The sequence below is a fragment of the Thamnophis elegans genome, chromosome 17 (assembly GCF_009769535.1).
Source record: "Thamnophis elegans isolate rThaEle1 chromosome 17, rThaEle1.pri, whole genome shotgun sequence".
Lineage (NCBI taxonomy): Eukaryota > Metazoa > Chordata > Lepidosauria > Squamata > Colubridae > Thamnophis > Thamnophis elegans.
Window position 1 is genome coordinate 17,021,293 of NC_045557.1, and position 14,821 is coordinate 17,036,113.

The 14,821-nt window shown below is 43.9% G+C and overlaps 1 protein-coding gene across 1 annotated transcript in view; it reads right to left on the reverse strand.

Annotated features, from left to right (window-relative positions):
- The window catches only part of LOC116520087 (SLAM family member 5-like), a 51,680-nt gene that overhangs the window by 8,110 nt on the left and 28,749 nt on the right, over nt 1–14,821 (reverse strand). The window contains exons 5-6 of the mRNA XM_032234239.1: nt 7,841–7,945; nt 5,140–5,175 (exon numbers count right to left, since the gene is read on the reverse strand). Coding sequence (XP_032090130.1) covers nt 5,140–5,175; nt 7,841–7,945 — 141 coding nt within the window. The remainder of the gene's footprint in view (nt 1–5,139; nt 5,176–7,840; nt 7,946–14,821) is intronic.

The following is a 14,821-nucleotide window of genomic DNA, read 5'->3' on the forward strand; positions in this document are numbered from 1 at the left end:
GATAAAGAAATAAAATTAAGCAGTCAAAGTAGAATTTCCTTTCCTCTGGCCTGGCCTTTTATTTCTCTGTTGCTAAAGAGCCTCTTCCCCTCCCAAACAATGCTGAACAGAGCTGACGTTAATTATTGTGTTGATATTCACTGAAGCAGGCAATTAATTTAATTAAAGGGCTCGGTTGAAACACGGGCGCCACTGAGCATGAGAATCAGAAGCGGAGGAAAGTGCATTTAATAAGCATTAATGATTGTGTGCAAACTTCATTAAGTGGGCCACAAGTCAGTCAGTTAGTCATGCAAGTTTAATCAAGTAGATGTTTTTATTTCATGTTAGCACAAAGAAAACATGCCTTCCTCCCCCCCCCACCCACCCCGATTTATAACAAAAGTAAAAAACCCAGTTTGTATAAAACAACACAGCCATACAAAACAACCCACACAGTTACAAATCCTGCCTGATCCTTTGGATCCAACATAAAATGAAACATTTTCCTGAGACCCGTTCCAGAGCATGAAACACTCAGCAAAAAAACAAGAGAACTGAGCATTATTTAAAATCTATTGGTATTTCTTATTCGGGAACAAGAAGAATGACATTTGCAAATGTAAACAAGTTCCAACTATAAACGTAGCTTTCTGCTCAAGCAGAAATGCTTTACAACACCCCCCAAAATTCAATTTATTTCTCCTGTCTTTTTGACAATAAATGTATTTTCTTAGGAGATCATTTTCTCCTCTGTTCTGTCATGCCTCTCTCTGCTCCAGGTTCCATGTCTTTTCTGAAGACAGGACGTTCTCCTTCATCTGCCAGGTTGTGCTTGTGGGTTGTGCTTGTGGGTTGGGCTTCTGGAGAGGATGTTGGGTGTGCCTATCTGCCCTCTGAATTCCTGTTTTCCAAAGCACAACTCACAAAAGCAAAATACGTACAAACTTTCTAGAAAAGCATCCAAGGACTGTGTGAGTTTTCATCAGAAGAGAATGGTCAGAATCAGAATAGAGCTGGAAGGGACCATCCTTGGAGGCCTTCTAGTCCAACCCCTTGCTCAAGCAGGAGATCCTATTATACCATTTTCAGACAAGCGACTGTCCAGTCTCTTCTTAAAAACCTCCAATGATAGAGAGCCCACATTAACCCACAAAACGAAGTCACAACAAGCCAGATTTGGAACATTTGTCTTGGTTATTGCATCAAACAGGACGGCATTAGATTGTGTGGCATGCAGCGTCATTAGGTAATCAAACAGCGCACTAAGACACACACACAGGCATAAACCTATATCAGCATTTTGACTCCCCTCTCCCATTTCACATGCCTTCGTTTTGTCAGTTTTTTATTTTGCTATAATACATCAGGGGTGTCAAACTCAAGTGCTTACAGGGGAGCTGCCCTGGAAACAGCGAAACAACTGTCCTGCAGTGTTTCTGCCAGCAAAAACCGAGTTGTCACAGTCAGAAATAGAGTTCGCAAGGGCATTCCCAAGTTCCGTTTTGGCTGGCACAGGATTGCGGGTGGCCATCGCGGGCGAAAACGGAGCTCTGGAGCCACACGAGTGGCATCACGCCCACCCTGGCCACACCCCCAGGGTGGGTCTCAGTCCTCAGTGAAATCGAGTTTGACACCCCTGCCTTACATAGTAAGTAGTTCATCTACTCTCCCTTTTGTTCAGAAAAAGAGAGGGAAAGAGGAAGAAGGAAAGCAAAAGAGGAAAGGAAGGAAGGAAGGAAAAAAGAGAAAAGAAGGAAGGACTTTGTGTTTAGGTAGTTTTATTTATATGCCGTGTTTAGTGCAGGGGGTCTCAAACTTGCAACCTGCAAGCTGGATGTGTCACGCACTGGCCATGCCCCACCCTGGTTTAGCAAAGGGGAAAATAGTCACGATACGTCATGTGATGACAATGTGACGTCACAGGTTTGACACTCCTGGTTTAGTGGGAATAAGCTTCTACTGAATGGTCCAAGCGCTGCTTGAAAGCAGGAGAAGCACTTATGAGTTTGGCTAGTAGTTGTTGTTGTTATTTATCTGGGCCAACCCAACGCTTGTCCCCTGTTCCCAGTCCTGGGGAAAGCAGGGATGGAGGAAGAAGGAGGGGGGGTGCAGAGAAAGTCCCTCTTGTCCCGTTCAGGAACTTGTAGCATCACCTGTCAAACAATTGAGAGAGAAACACACACACCCCAATAGCCTGTGATTAAAACTTCATCATTAGTGACAATTATCGATGTCAGCCTCTGCTTCGCTGCTGCTTCGGCTGCCATTGAAACGGGGAGGGGGGGCATGGTATTTGGGAGGGGTTTACTAATTGTGCTGGCGGAAGATTCTGGAGTTTCTGCTGCCTGTCTTACTGCGCATGCAGAGGAGGGTTCCCGCCAAGGCCAACGGCACCGACATTCCATCTTGGTGATGCCTTTCGAAGTTATCTCGCACCTGACACTTGGGAGAATTATGATTGGACTGTAACTGGGATGCCAGGGGGAGGGGAATGGGCTATTCTATATATCATTTGCTTTCGCGCCTAAATAATCAGACTTCGCTTTGCTACGCTTCTAATCATTCATAATTAGTAAAAGTACACTTGATTTCTATCAATGGAGTCTCGTGGTTTTCTTTCCTAATTATTCAATGGAGGAGTGCTGACAATCTTGGTTCAACAGTGAAAGGCTCTGCATATTTGCATGGGACTCATTCACCAGAAGGAAGAATGGTTTAAAAGACCCAACCATCATGCCTGAACAATGAGACCCACCTGTGCTGAGGGGGGCAAGCTAACTACTTCATCATGTTCTGCCTATAATACAGGAATCTCCCCAGTGTGGCAGCTTTCCTCCAGAATCCATTAGCCAAGGCTCCAAGGCAGTGTTTCTCAACCTTGGCAACTTGAAGATGTCCGGACTTTAACTTCCTAGAATTCCCCAGCCAGCGATTCGCTGGCTGGGGAATTCTGGGAGTTGAAGTCCGGACATCTTCAAGTTGCCAAGGTTGAGAAACACTGCTCCAAGGGATTCAGGCAAGGCCCTTTCATGGTTGCACCATGAGTCTAGACTACCTCCGTGCTTGTCCCTTCCTCCCTTCCCAATACCAACCCAACAATTTTCAGGAGCTGAGCTGCGGGGGCTGCTGCCTTGACCGCTTCTCCTGCAGCGGGAAGAAAATTGTAGCCAATTGAACTTCCCTCCTCACTTGTTAAAATGAATATTGGGATTTATTTTCATGATGATTAACTAGCCGCCCCTCGCTCCCCTCCGCACTTCCTTCTCCCCCTCTGCCCGTCCCTTAATTCATATTGCTGCGCTTCCATCGTTTATTTTAATTGCTTCATTGGTTTACTGGTATTACATTCACAATTTGTATTGAGTTTTTTCCCCCTGCGTTACTGTTGTGAGCTGCCCTGAGCAGCCCCCATAGTGAGATGGGCAGCAAGTTAATTTAAGAAAGAAAGAATAAATAAGTCATATCAGAAGATCCGTGACCCGTCAAAGCGCGTATGTGACGTCATCAGCAGCGCGACAAATAAAATTAAAAATAAATTAAATTAAAATTAAAATAAAATTAAAGCAAGCCGATTCACATAAAGGTAAGGGTTAGGTTTAGGGTTAGGGTTAGGGTTAGGGTTAGGGTTAGGTTAAGGGTTAGGGTTAGGTTTAGGGTTAGGGTTAGGGTTAGGGTTAGGTTAAGGGTTAGGGTTAGGTTTAGGGTTACGTTAAGCGTTAGGGTTAGGTTTAGGGTTAGGTTAAGGGTTAGCATTAGGTTTAGCGTTAGGTTAAGGGTTAGGTTTAGGGTTAGGTTAAGGGTTAGGTTTAGGGTTAGGTTTAGGGTTAGGTTAAGGGTTAGGCTTAGGGTTAAGTTTAGGGTTAGGTTTAGGGGGGTTAGGGTAAGGTTTTCGCTTTAATTTTAAATTTACCGCTCACAGCGTGCCGTTTTCGTCGCACTGTGATGACGTCACGTACGCGCTTTCGTCGAGCGCGCTTTAGTCTACCGCGGATTTGTGGTGGAACCCAGAAGATCACAGGCCACACCTTTGCCCCCTTCCCCCCGTCCTTCTAAATTTTGTAATTGCTCCGTTTTTTTTAATGTGAGGGCCTCTTGACACATTTCTTCTAACAACTGTTCTGGTTTTGCATCCTTCTCAAAGGAGAACGGATGGGCTGTTCTCTCCTCTTGTGATCTAGTGGTTTGTTGGAAGAGTATTTATAGGGTAACTAAGCTGGAGGAGACCTTGGAGGTCTTCTAGTCCAACCTCCTGTTCAGCAGGAAACTCTCTATCATTCCAGACAAGTAACCTTCCAATCTCTTTTTAAAAGCCTCCTGTGAAGGAGCAGCCACAAGTTCTGGAGACAAGCCATTCTACGGGTTAATCGTCCTCACTGTAAGGATATTTCTCCTTTGTTCTAGGTTGCTTCTCTCCTTGATTAGTTTCCATCTATTGCTTCTGGTCCTGCCTTCAGGGGCTTTGGAGAATAGGTTGAGCCTTTCTTTCTGTGAGAACTCCTCAAGTACCCGAAGATAGCTATTGTGTCATCCCTAGGCCTTCTCCTCGCTAGACTAGCCAGGCCCAGTTCCTGCAACCCTTCTTCTCATATTTTAGCCTCCAGTCCCCTCATCATCCTGGTTGCTCTTCTCTGCACTCTCTAAGAGCCGAGGTGGCGCAGTGGTTAAATGCAGCACTGCAGGCTACTTCAGCTGACTGCAGTTCTGCAGTTCTGCTGTTCAAATCTCACCGGCTCAGGGTTGACTCAGCCTTCCATCCTTCCGAGGTGGGTAAAATGAGGACCCGGATTGTTGTTGGGGGCCATATGCTGACTCTGTAAACCGCTTAGAGAGGGCTGAAAGCCCTAGGAAGCGGGATATAAGTCTAACTGCTATTGCTATTGCTATCAGCCCTCACATGGTCAATGCTGCCAGGACGCTCTTACCGTCCCGAACGTGCACCAGATCCCCAAACCTGGGAGCCCCATAAAATTAGCAATATGTGTATCACACTTGCAATTGACCTCCTGAACATCTCCTTGCAGGGGTTGGACTCAATTCTCTTGCCCTTTGCTATGCTGGTTCCATTTTCTTTGTGCTTTTTGTGGTCTTTCTGTGTTTGTGTGTGCAGCACACCTTCTCATGTGGCAGGTGTTTCTTGGGAGGAAGGGGACTTGTTACCTGTGTTAGTTGTAAAACGCCCACTTCCCTTGGCAGCTGTGAAAAGAAAAAAAAAACCAAGTGAAACACAGGAAGTCGGTGAGTTGTGAACCACAACTGTTATCTTGCTGCAAATAAGTTACGGCTAATCTTGGCGACGCCTACGGAAGGTGTTGGTGAGCGGGGAAGGGGGTGTTCTGACTTAGCCCCCCCCCTCCAAGATCATGAAGCAGACTCCTCGTCCTGATAAAATCTCTTTTATTTAGAACAGTGTTTCTCAACCTTGGCCACTTGAAGATGTCTGGACTTCAAGTCCCAGAATTCCCCAGCCAGTGAATGCTGGCTGGGGAATTCTGGGAGTTGAAGTCTGGACATCTTCAAGTTGCCAAGGTTGAGAAACAGTGGTCTAGAACAATCACTTGTCTAAAGGGGGCTGGACTAGAAGACCTCCAAGACCCCTTCCAGCTTATTCTATTCTACCCAGAAGGGGGTCACCCAGAAGAGTTGCAAGGGACCTTAGAGGCCTTCTAGTTCAACCCCCTGCTCAAGCAGGAGGTCCTATACCAGTGTTTCTCAACCTTGGCAACTTGAAGATGTCCAGACTACAACTCCCAGAATTCCCCAGCCAGCATTCGCTGGCTGGGGAATTCTGGGAGTTGAAGTCCAGACATCTTCAAGTTGCCAAGGTTGAGAAACACTGATTTAGGTTAAAGAGAATTCCTCTCCAGCAAAGTCCCGGCCAACCGTCTTTCAAGAGATTTCACAACTACAGACCTTTATCAGGCTTGGAGAGCTGCCAGGCCGATATCTTCCAAACTCCACGCTGTAGCAGCAATTACTTGGCAAGAAGTCAGGAAGAGATCTTCACCCTAATGAATTAAACTAATGGTCTCCTGCCAACTCCACTCCTCTTTTATTTCCTATAGGAGGGGCCATTCACTGTCCACCTGTGGCTTTACTCGCAAGTTGACCCCCTGTCTTTCTATTGTTCCCTTCTACTGGCAGCTCTGCCCAAGCACACATCAGGAACAGGCTCCAGTTGTTCTTCTGCCCCCCCCCCTGATATCCCACTCTGAAGTCAGCTGATAACTGTCAGACAGCCCTGGCCCCATCTCTGCCTCCGACGGAGAGCCCTCATCAGAGCCTTCCCCAGACTCCAGGACTGGCCCAGATTAGTGGAAATGGCTTGGTGGGCGTAGCAGGGGAAGGTTACTGCAAAATCCCCATTTCCACCCCACTCCAGGGGAAGGATACTGCAAAATCCCCATTCTCTCCCCACTCCTCGGGGAAGGATACTGCAAAATCCCCATTCTCTCCCCACTCCAGGGGAAGGATACTGCAACATCCCCATTCTCTCCCCACTCCTCGGGGAAGGATACTGCAAAATCCCCATTCTCTCCCCACTCCTCGGGGAAGGATATGCAAAATCCCCATTCTCTCCCCACTCCAGGGGAAGGATACTGCAAAATCCCCATTCTCTCCCCACTCCAGGGGAAGGATACTGCAAAATCCCCATTCTCTCCCCACTACTCGGGGAAGGATATTGCAAAATCCCCATTCTCTCCCCACTCCTCGGGGAAGGATATGCAAAATCCCCATTCTCTCCCCACTCCTGGGGGAAGGATGCTACAATATCTCCATTCCTTCCCTACTCCTGGGGGAAGGATCCTGCACAATCTCCATCCTACCCCACCCTGGGGCTAGCCAGAGGTGGCATTTGCCAGTTCTTTGAACTACTCAACATTTCCGCTACTGGTTCTCCAGAACTGTCGGAACCTGCTGGATTTCACCCCTGGCTTGGAGGCCAGAAGGATGCAAGGAAGAGCCCAGATTAAAATTGTTGGGCCCTCCTACCCCTGGAACATTCATGGAGAAGTAGACGGTGTCCTGGGATGGGGATGAAGGCCTTCCCACCTGATGGCCCACAGATGACTTTCTGGTTCAGCTTTTTTCTCTTTGGGGCTAGAGGCAGAAGGCTCTCCAACCTCTTCTGAAAGACTTCCAGTGTTGGGGCATTCACAACTTCTGGAGGCAAGTTTTGTTCCACTGATTAATTGTTCTCACTGTCAGGAAATTCCTCCTCAGTTCTAGGTTGCTTCTCTCCTTGATTAGTTTCCACCCATTGCTTCTTGTTCTACCCTCAGGTGTCTTGGAGAATAGCTTGACTCCCTCTTCTTTGGGGCAACCCCTGAGATATTGGAAGGCTGCTAACATATCCCCCCTAGTCCTTCTTTTCATTAAACAAGACATGCCCAGTTCCTGCAACTGTTCTTCATATGTTTTAGTCTCCAGTCCCCTAATCCTCTTTGTTGCTCTTCTCTGCACCCTTTCTAGCGTCTCCACATCTTTTCTACATTGTGGCGACCAAAACTGGATGCAGAATTCCACGTGTGGCCTTACCAAGGCCTTATAAAGTGGTATTAACACTTCATGTGGCCTTGATTCTCTCCCTCTCTTTATGCAGCCTAGAACTGTGTTGGCTTTTTTGGCAGCTGCTGCACACGGCTGGCTCCTATTTAAATGGTTCTCCACTAGGACTCCAAGATCCCTTTCACAGTTACTACTATTGAGCAAGGTACCACCTATACCGTAGCTGTGCATTTCATTTTTCTTGCCTAAATGTAGAACCTGACTCTTTTCACAGGAAAAAGAACAGGAGCGGGGAACCTGGTCAGGTGGGGGGGCTTTGCAAGGGGGTGTGCAGCAGAGAACCATCTTGTACCTTTCCTCCTCCACACATAAAGGACACAGATAATGACGATAAGCAGAATGATGATAACAAGTACAATCACGCCCACAATCCATCCTGTCTTCTTAGTCCCATCTTCTGCAAGAGAGAGAGAGAGAGAGAGCAGAGGTTGTGTCAACCCTGGTCAAACATCAGGAACCCTGCAGAGATCTGCTCCCTATACAGGAAGTCCTCGATTAGTGACCGTTTGCAGTTCTGACAGTGGTGAAAAAATAACCAGGCCTCTCATGGATGACTTTCGCAGGCTTGTAAAGTGAAGAAAAACTGAAGTCAGACCATCAGCACAGTTATGGGGTTTCATTTAACAACTGCTTTGTTTAGCCACCAAGTTGCCAGTTCCAATTGTGGTTGCTAAACGAGGACTCCCTGCATGGGGTAACTTCCCTCTACCCACAATTCCCTGCAACTGACAGAGCTGGGCTGGCAACAGCAGCAAGATGTCATCCAGAAAATTTGCCAGAACAAAGCAGCCTTAACTCTCCCTTCCTTCCCTGTCGGGATTATGCTGTCCTCTCAGAGAACATAGAAAAATAGGCTTGGAAGGGACCCTGGAGGTCTTCTAGTCCACCCCCTGCCCATGTAAGGAGATCCTATGCCTCCACGTGAGCTGAAGAAACGTAACTATGAAACTTTTACTAAATCTGCAATGCAGGAATATGGTCCCAATGGCTGAAAATCCCCTTTGAAGCATTTTTTCCAGTTACAAGTATTCTTGTCCAGAAAATCTACTGCTCTGTTAAAATATTGATGGCTGGCAGAGATATGGGATCAAGGTCAGCCAATGAATAGGCATAGCAACTAGGTCAGCCAATGAGAGCTTAAAGAAGATCTGAGTCTGTGCAAAGAATTGAAACAGAAACTTAAGAAGAAAGCAGCCTGCTGCTCTGAGAAGTAAACTAGCAGTCTGTCTGGGCTTGTCTGCTGAAATGAAGCCAATTGCTTGTGTTTGCCTGTAACTCTCCTGCCGTGTGTTTACTTGGAAGAACCACCTGTTGGTGTTGTACATTTATTCATCTATTCTTATGTACCGTATTTTCGGCGTATAAGACACACCTTTTTCCTTCAAAAAAGAGGGTGAAAATCTGGGTGCATCTTATACACTGAATACAGCATTTTTGGCCTCCTGAAATCCTGCCCCCTTTGTAAAAATGGCCATGTATAACCTTTAGGAGGCTTCCAGAGTGCTCCTGGGGGCTGAGAAGGGCAAAAATGAGCAAAAGACGGGCTGTTTTTTGTTTGTTTTCAACCCCCCCAGCCCCCAGGAGCACGCTGGAAGCCTCCTAAAGGCTATGCATGCCCCTTTTTTTGGAGAAAAAAACGGCCCCATTTTTGCGAAAAAAAGGCCATTTTGGGGAGGTCTGCAGAGTGCAAAAACCTTTTTTAAAAAAATTGTCTCTTCAAAATCTTGGTGCGTCTTATACTCTGAAAAGTATGGTATATAAAGAAGTTAATGAATCCAGCTGAATCAGTTATCTGTGTTTGTGCTTCTGGATTTGAATTTATGCAACAAACTCTAACAAACTCCTCCTATTGAATAGATGTTGAGAAAACCCTGAGCCATTGAGAGTTGAATATCTTTCAGCTTTTTATTTATAGCTTCAAGATAATATAATTTCCCTGCTCCTGCACAAGAGCTCGGCACAGATTGCTGTTATTGATGGGTTTATTTGAGATTTTCTTAATCTGCCTTCATTATTCTTATAAATAACTTAAGGTGGTGAATGTATCTAACCCTCTCTACTTCTCCTCGGACTGTCTCCTGGTGATTGGGCCAAAGCCACCCTACTAGCTTTCGTGCCAAGTTGAGACTCAAACTCACCATCTTTTGGTGATTGGCCTGCTTAGCCAGCAGTCATGCCTAAGGCGGGACTAGAACTCTCAGTCTTCTAGTGATTGGCCCAAAGTCACCTGGCTGTGTTTAATGCTAGGGTGGAATTAGAACTCGGGATCTCATAGTTCCTAGCCTGGTGCCTCTAGAGCAGACTGGCTAAATGGAAGTAAATGGAAGACATGAATTGCAAGAGAGGGATGTGTAACTTGCACAAAAGAAGATTTGGGAGCTGAATTCTAAGCCAAGGACTAGATTTCATGACGTAACTCACTAATAGTTTCATATGATTTTAACCATTCACTTGGTTGCCTTGGTAAGATGGGCAGCATATGCATTTAATAAATAATGCCTAAATATAATTTACAAAGCTTGTCACTAGATAGATAGCATGGATGTCATATCTCATCAGGAAGTCAAAATAAAAAATGAAATTATTTCTCAACGTAACATGTCTCAACACAATCATTTCTCAACATCGCAACGAACCTCATCCTGTAAAAACCACCAAATCATCTCTCTGTACCCATATATAGGAATAACATTTGTATAGAGAAACCCCAGCAACCATTAAAATTCACGTTGTGAAATTCATTTCAAGATTTTTTTCAGCCTCCTCAAAATAACACGTAATTAAGAGCCCTGTTGGATCAGATCAAAACAGCATCAGGCCTGCAGTTTTAACCCCTTTCTTTACATTTGTTAATTGGCCCTATGAAAACAGTAATTGGGTTTGGCGATTGTACGACCCTCTGGAACGATCTCCCCGTGGAGATTCGTACCCTCACCACCCTTCAGACCTTCCGCACAGCCCTCAAGATCTGGCTATCCCGTCAGGCCTGGGGGTAAAAAGTATAATCCACCCCCACCCGAATGTTGAATGAATGTTGCTCGACTTTTAATTATACATTGTGTTATATGTCATTGTATGTTCCCCCTCCCATATAAGTTGTTAGCCGCCCTGAGTCCCCTCAGGGAAAAGGGCGGCCTATAAATAAACTTATTCTATTCTATTCTATTCTATTCTATTCTATTCTATTCTATTCTACGCTTTGGCTGGGAAATTCTGGGAGTTGAAGTTCACAGATCTTAAAGTTTCCAAAGTTGAGAAACCTTGTTTTAAGCCAGTGTTTCTCAACCTTGGTGACTTTAAGTCCTGTGGACTTCAACTCCCAGCATAGCTGGCTGGGGGATTCTGGGAGTTGAAGTCCACAGGACTTAAAGTCACCAAGGTTGAGAAACACTGTTTTAGGCAATTATCTCAGTACCCTGGACAGGGACTTATGGAAGTGCCAGAATTCTTCTGATGAAGCCCATATTTATGGCTGTTTGGAGTGATTTACACAATTTACAACATTTTTGCTGAAAATTACTCTTTACTTCTGGTTTTCAGCAAAAATGCCTGCAATGAACAATGGGTCTGCTTAATAGCCATGGCATTCATTATTGGCGGCTGCAAAAAAAAGGTTATAAAATTGGGTCTCCTCTTGGGATGATCTGCTTTGTGACCCACAACCATAATGGGCAGTCTGCATTATGGTGTAAATTGAGGACTAGCGGTATAATTTCCCAGTCCTGATAGAAATGGTTAAGGCTGCTTTTGAATACAGCTTAATAAACAATACTGTCAATACCCTGAAAGATTTAACATACATTTTCAAAGGGAGCTGCCTGATCAGTGATAGAATAGAATAGAATAGAATAGGAATAGAATGCAGAATAGAATGTAGAATAGAATGTAGAATAGAATAGAATAGAATAAAAATAGGATTAGGAATAGAATGCATTATAGAATAGAATAGAACAGGAATAGGAATAAAAATAGGAATAGAATGCAGAATAGAATGTAGAATAGAGTAGAATAGAATAAAATAGGTTAGGAATAGAATGCATTATAGAATAGAATAGGAATAAGAATAGGAATAGGAATAGAATAGGAATAAGAATAGGAATAGAATGCAGAATAGAATAAAATAAAATAGGAATAGAATAGGAACTGGAATAGGAATAGGAATAAAATAGGAATAGAATGCAGAATAAAATTAAATAGAACAGAATTGAATTGAATAGCAAATGAATAGGAATAGAATAGGGAATGGAATGGAATGGAATAGAATTCTTTATTTATCAAGTGTGATTGGACACACAAGGAATTTGTCTTTGGTGCCTATGCTCTCAGTGTACATAAAGAGAATAAAATACATTCATCAAGAATAAAACAGGGATAGTCAAAGTTACTAATAAGGTATCAAATCGTGCTAGGAAACAAACAAAAACAATATAAATTGAAAGATACAAGCAACATAACCATAGTCATAAGTGGGGAGGGATAGATATTAGGAAGGAAGAGAATAATAATAGTAATACAGTCTTAGTAAATTGTTGACAATGTTGTGGGAATTAGTTGTTAAGCATGCGGGGAAAAACTGTCCTTGTGGCCAGTTGTTGTGGTGTGTAGTGCCCTATAGCGTCGTTTTGAGGGTAGGAGTTGAAACAATTTATGTCCAGGATGCGAGGGGTGTGTAGATATTTTCACAGCCCTCTTTTTGACTCCTGCAGTGTGCAGGTCCTCAATGGAAGAAGGCAGGTTGGCAGCCATTGTTTCTTCTGCAGTTCTAATTATCCGTTGAAGAAGTGTTTTAAGTCTAACCCTTTTCTGATTAGAAAAGGGCTAGTCCAGAAAGCTAAAAGTGTCTGTAGAACATAGAATAATAAGGTTGGAGGGTCCTTAGAGATCTTCTACTCCAACCCATTAAAGGAGGGGATGTTTGAGCTCACAAATACAAAACATTCATGCAAAACCCAGACTGAGTTTTGACAGAGGGCTAAATTGGCAGCTTCAACCATCTGTGAAAACATGCCCCCTTTTTCAAACTCCTTTAATAATACAGTGAGTGATTTATCAATGCTTCCCTGCCTGCTACGGGGAGTTGAAAACCTAGCTGGGTGTCAGGTGTAAGCAACTATAATCAGTAACATCTTTTTAAAGTTAACGTTAGTTAGAAAAGATAGGGTACAAAACTTAAATAATAAAAAAAATTGTACATTCATTTTGAAAAATAAATGCAATACTTGATTAATTTCATATCTTTATTTAAAATAGTTTTGGCATGGCATATGATTTTATTGACTCAGTTGGAAATGATGTGGATGTTGTATCTGACTCTGAGGTATATATATTCTTAAGTAACATAACATATAGCATATTGTCCAAACTTGCTAGACTATTTAATTGATTTTACTACTTTAAAGGGGGAGAGTTTCATGATAAATTATTTTATTACATTTATGTTGCATTTATATATTATATTTATTACATTTATATTCCACATTATATATTTGTATTGTTATTTTAGTGTTTATTGTCAATTTTGATAGATATTATATTGATATATCAATACTGATTTTAATCATACTAAATAACAATTACTGCTATTATTTATCAGCATTAAATATCTACAGTTTTTAATATTGAATTAGTCATATTTTAGAATAATAGGATTATCTTTTAATAGGATAATTGGCAAAATCTAATTCAAATGTGATGGGTTGCATTCCAAAGGAATGTGAGAGGACAGGTTGCCTGCAAAATGCCAGGACCCAGGACCCTGTTGGTGCCATGTCTCTCTCTAGCCAGTCTAACAATCTAAAAGCTGAGCAGAGAGCCTTTTTTTCCAGGGTGAGCGGAAAAGTATAGTGTTTGAGTGGCACTTTTCATGCCTGGCATTCATCAGGCTGAAACCTCGCTCGCAATCGGCGCTTGGCGCTTGGAATGTTGCACAAATGTCCAGCAGACGTGACAGCAGTTCAAACTGTTGCTCTCTTAGGTGCTCAGGCATGAAACTGTGCAGCTCAAACACTGTACTTTTCTGCTCACACTGAAAAAAAATTAGAGGGAACATTGATAGTCACTTGTAAATAATGAAAGTCAGTAACTTTTTTGTTTATTGCCTATGTTATAAGAATTTGCCCGGGCAAGTTGCTTTCCCCTGGGAAAGCTCAGATAAAGCTTCATCGAGCATGGGAGTCAAGCTTCTGCCATTTGTGGCTGTGTGAGAACTCTAAGCTAGGTCCTCGCTTGACTCCTCCTTCCAGCCTGGTGGCAGATTTCCCACCATTGAAGGAATTCAGCAATCCTTTTGGGACAATCCGAAACAGGAAGAATTGGGGCAGCAAACATTCATGTCCTATCTGCTTGTTGATGGACTGGTAGGTGGCTCTTCAACCCTTATGAGAAAAAGACTTCTGGGTGCTGAGTTGATGAGACGAGGGGTGGAAGAGCTTCACTTTTCTAAAAGGAGGGGAAGAGAAAGGAGGAAGAATTTTTGGAAAAGAGGGACTGGGGTGTATGCAGAATTGGGTTTCTGCTGGTTCGCCCCAGAACCGGCAGAAACCGGCAGAGGTGGGAGAACTGGTAGTGATAGTGGTGGGAGGCTCCGCCCATCTGCCTGGATGTTTCTACACATGCGCAGCAGTGTCGTGTGAGCACACGAGCGAACTGGTAATAAAATAAATGGAAACCCACCACTGGGGTCATGATAGCAGTGTCCCAGTACTTGAGGGGCTGCCACAAAGAAGAAGGGGTCAACTTATTCTCCAAAGGGAAGGACAAGAAACAATGGGTGGAAACTAATCAAGGGGAGAAGCAACCAGGAATTAAGGAGGAATTTCCTAACAGTGAGGACAATTAACCAGTGGAACAGTTTGCCACCAGAAGTTGTGTGTGTTTCATCCCTGGAGGTTTTTAAGACGAGACAGGACAGCCACCTGTCTGAAATGGTAGAGGGTCTGCTGCTTGAACGGGGGGTTGGAATAGAAGACCTCCAAGGTCCCTTCCAGCTCTATTCTGATTCTGATGGCAGGAGAAGCAGCAACAGATGGAAACTAATCAAGGAGAGAAGCAATTAAGGATGAATTTCCTGACCGTGAGAACAATTAATCGGTGGAAAGACTTGCCTCCAGAAGTTGTGGGTTCTCCATCACTGGAAGCTTACAAAAAGAAACTGAACTGTCTTTGTCTGGACTGGCCTCCTGCTTGAGCAGGGGGTTAGGCTAGAAGACCTCCAAGAGCCCTTCAAACTCTGCTTTCTGTTATTCTGCCTAAGAAGGGAGGAGGCTCCAGGAGC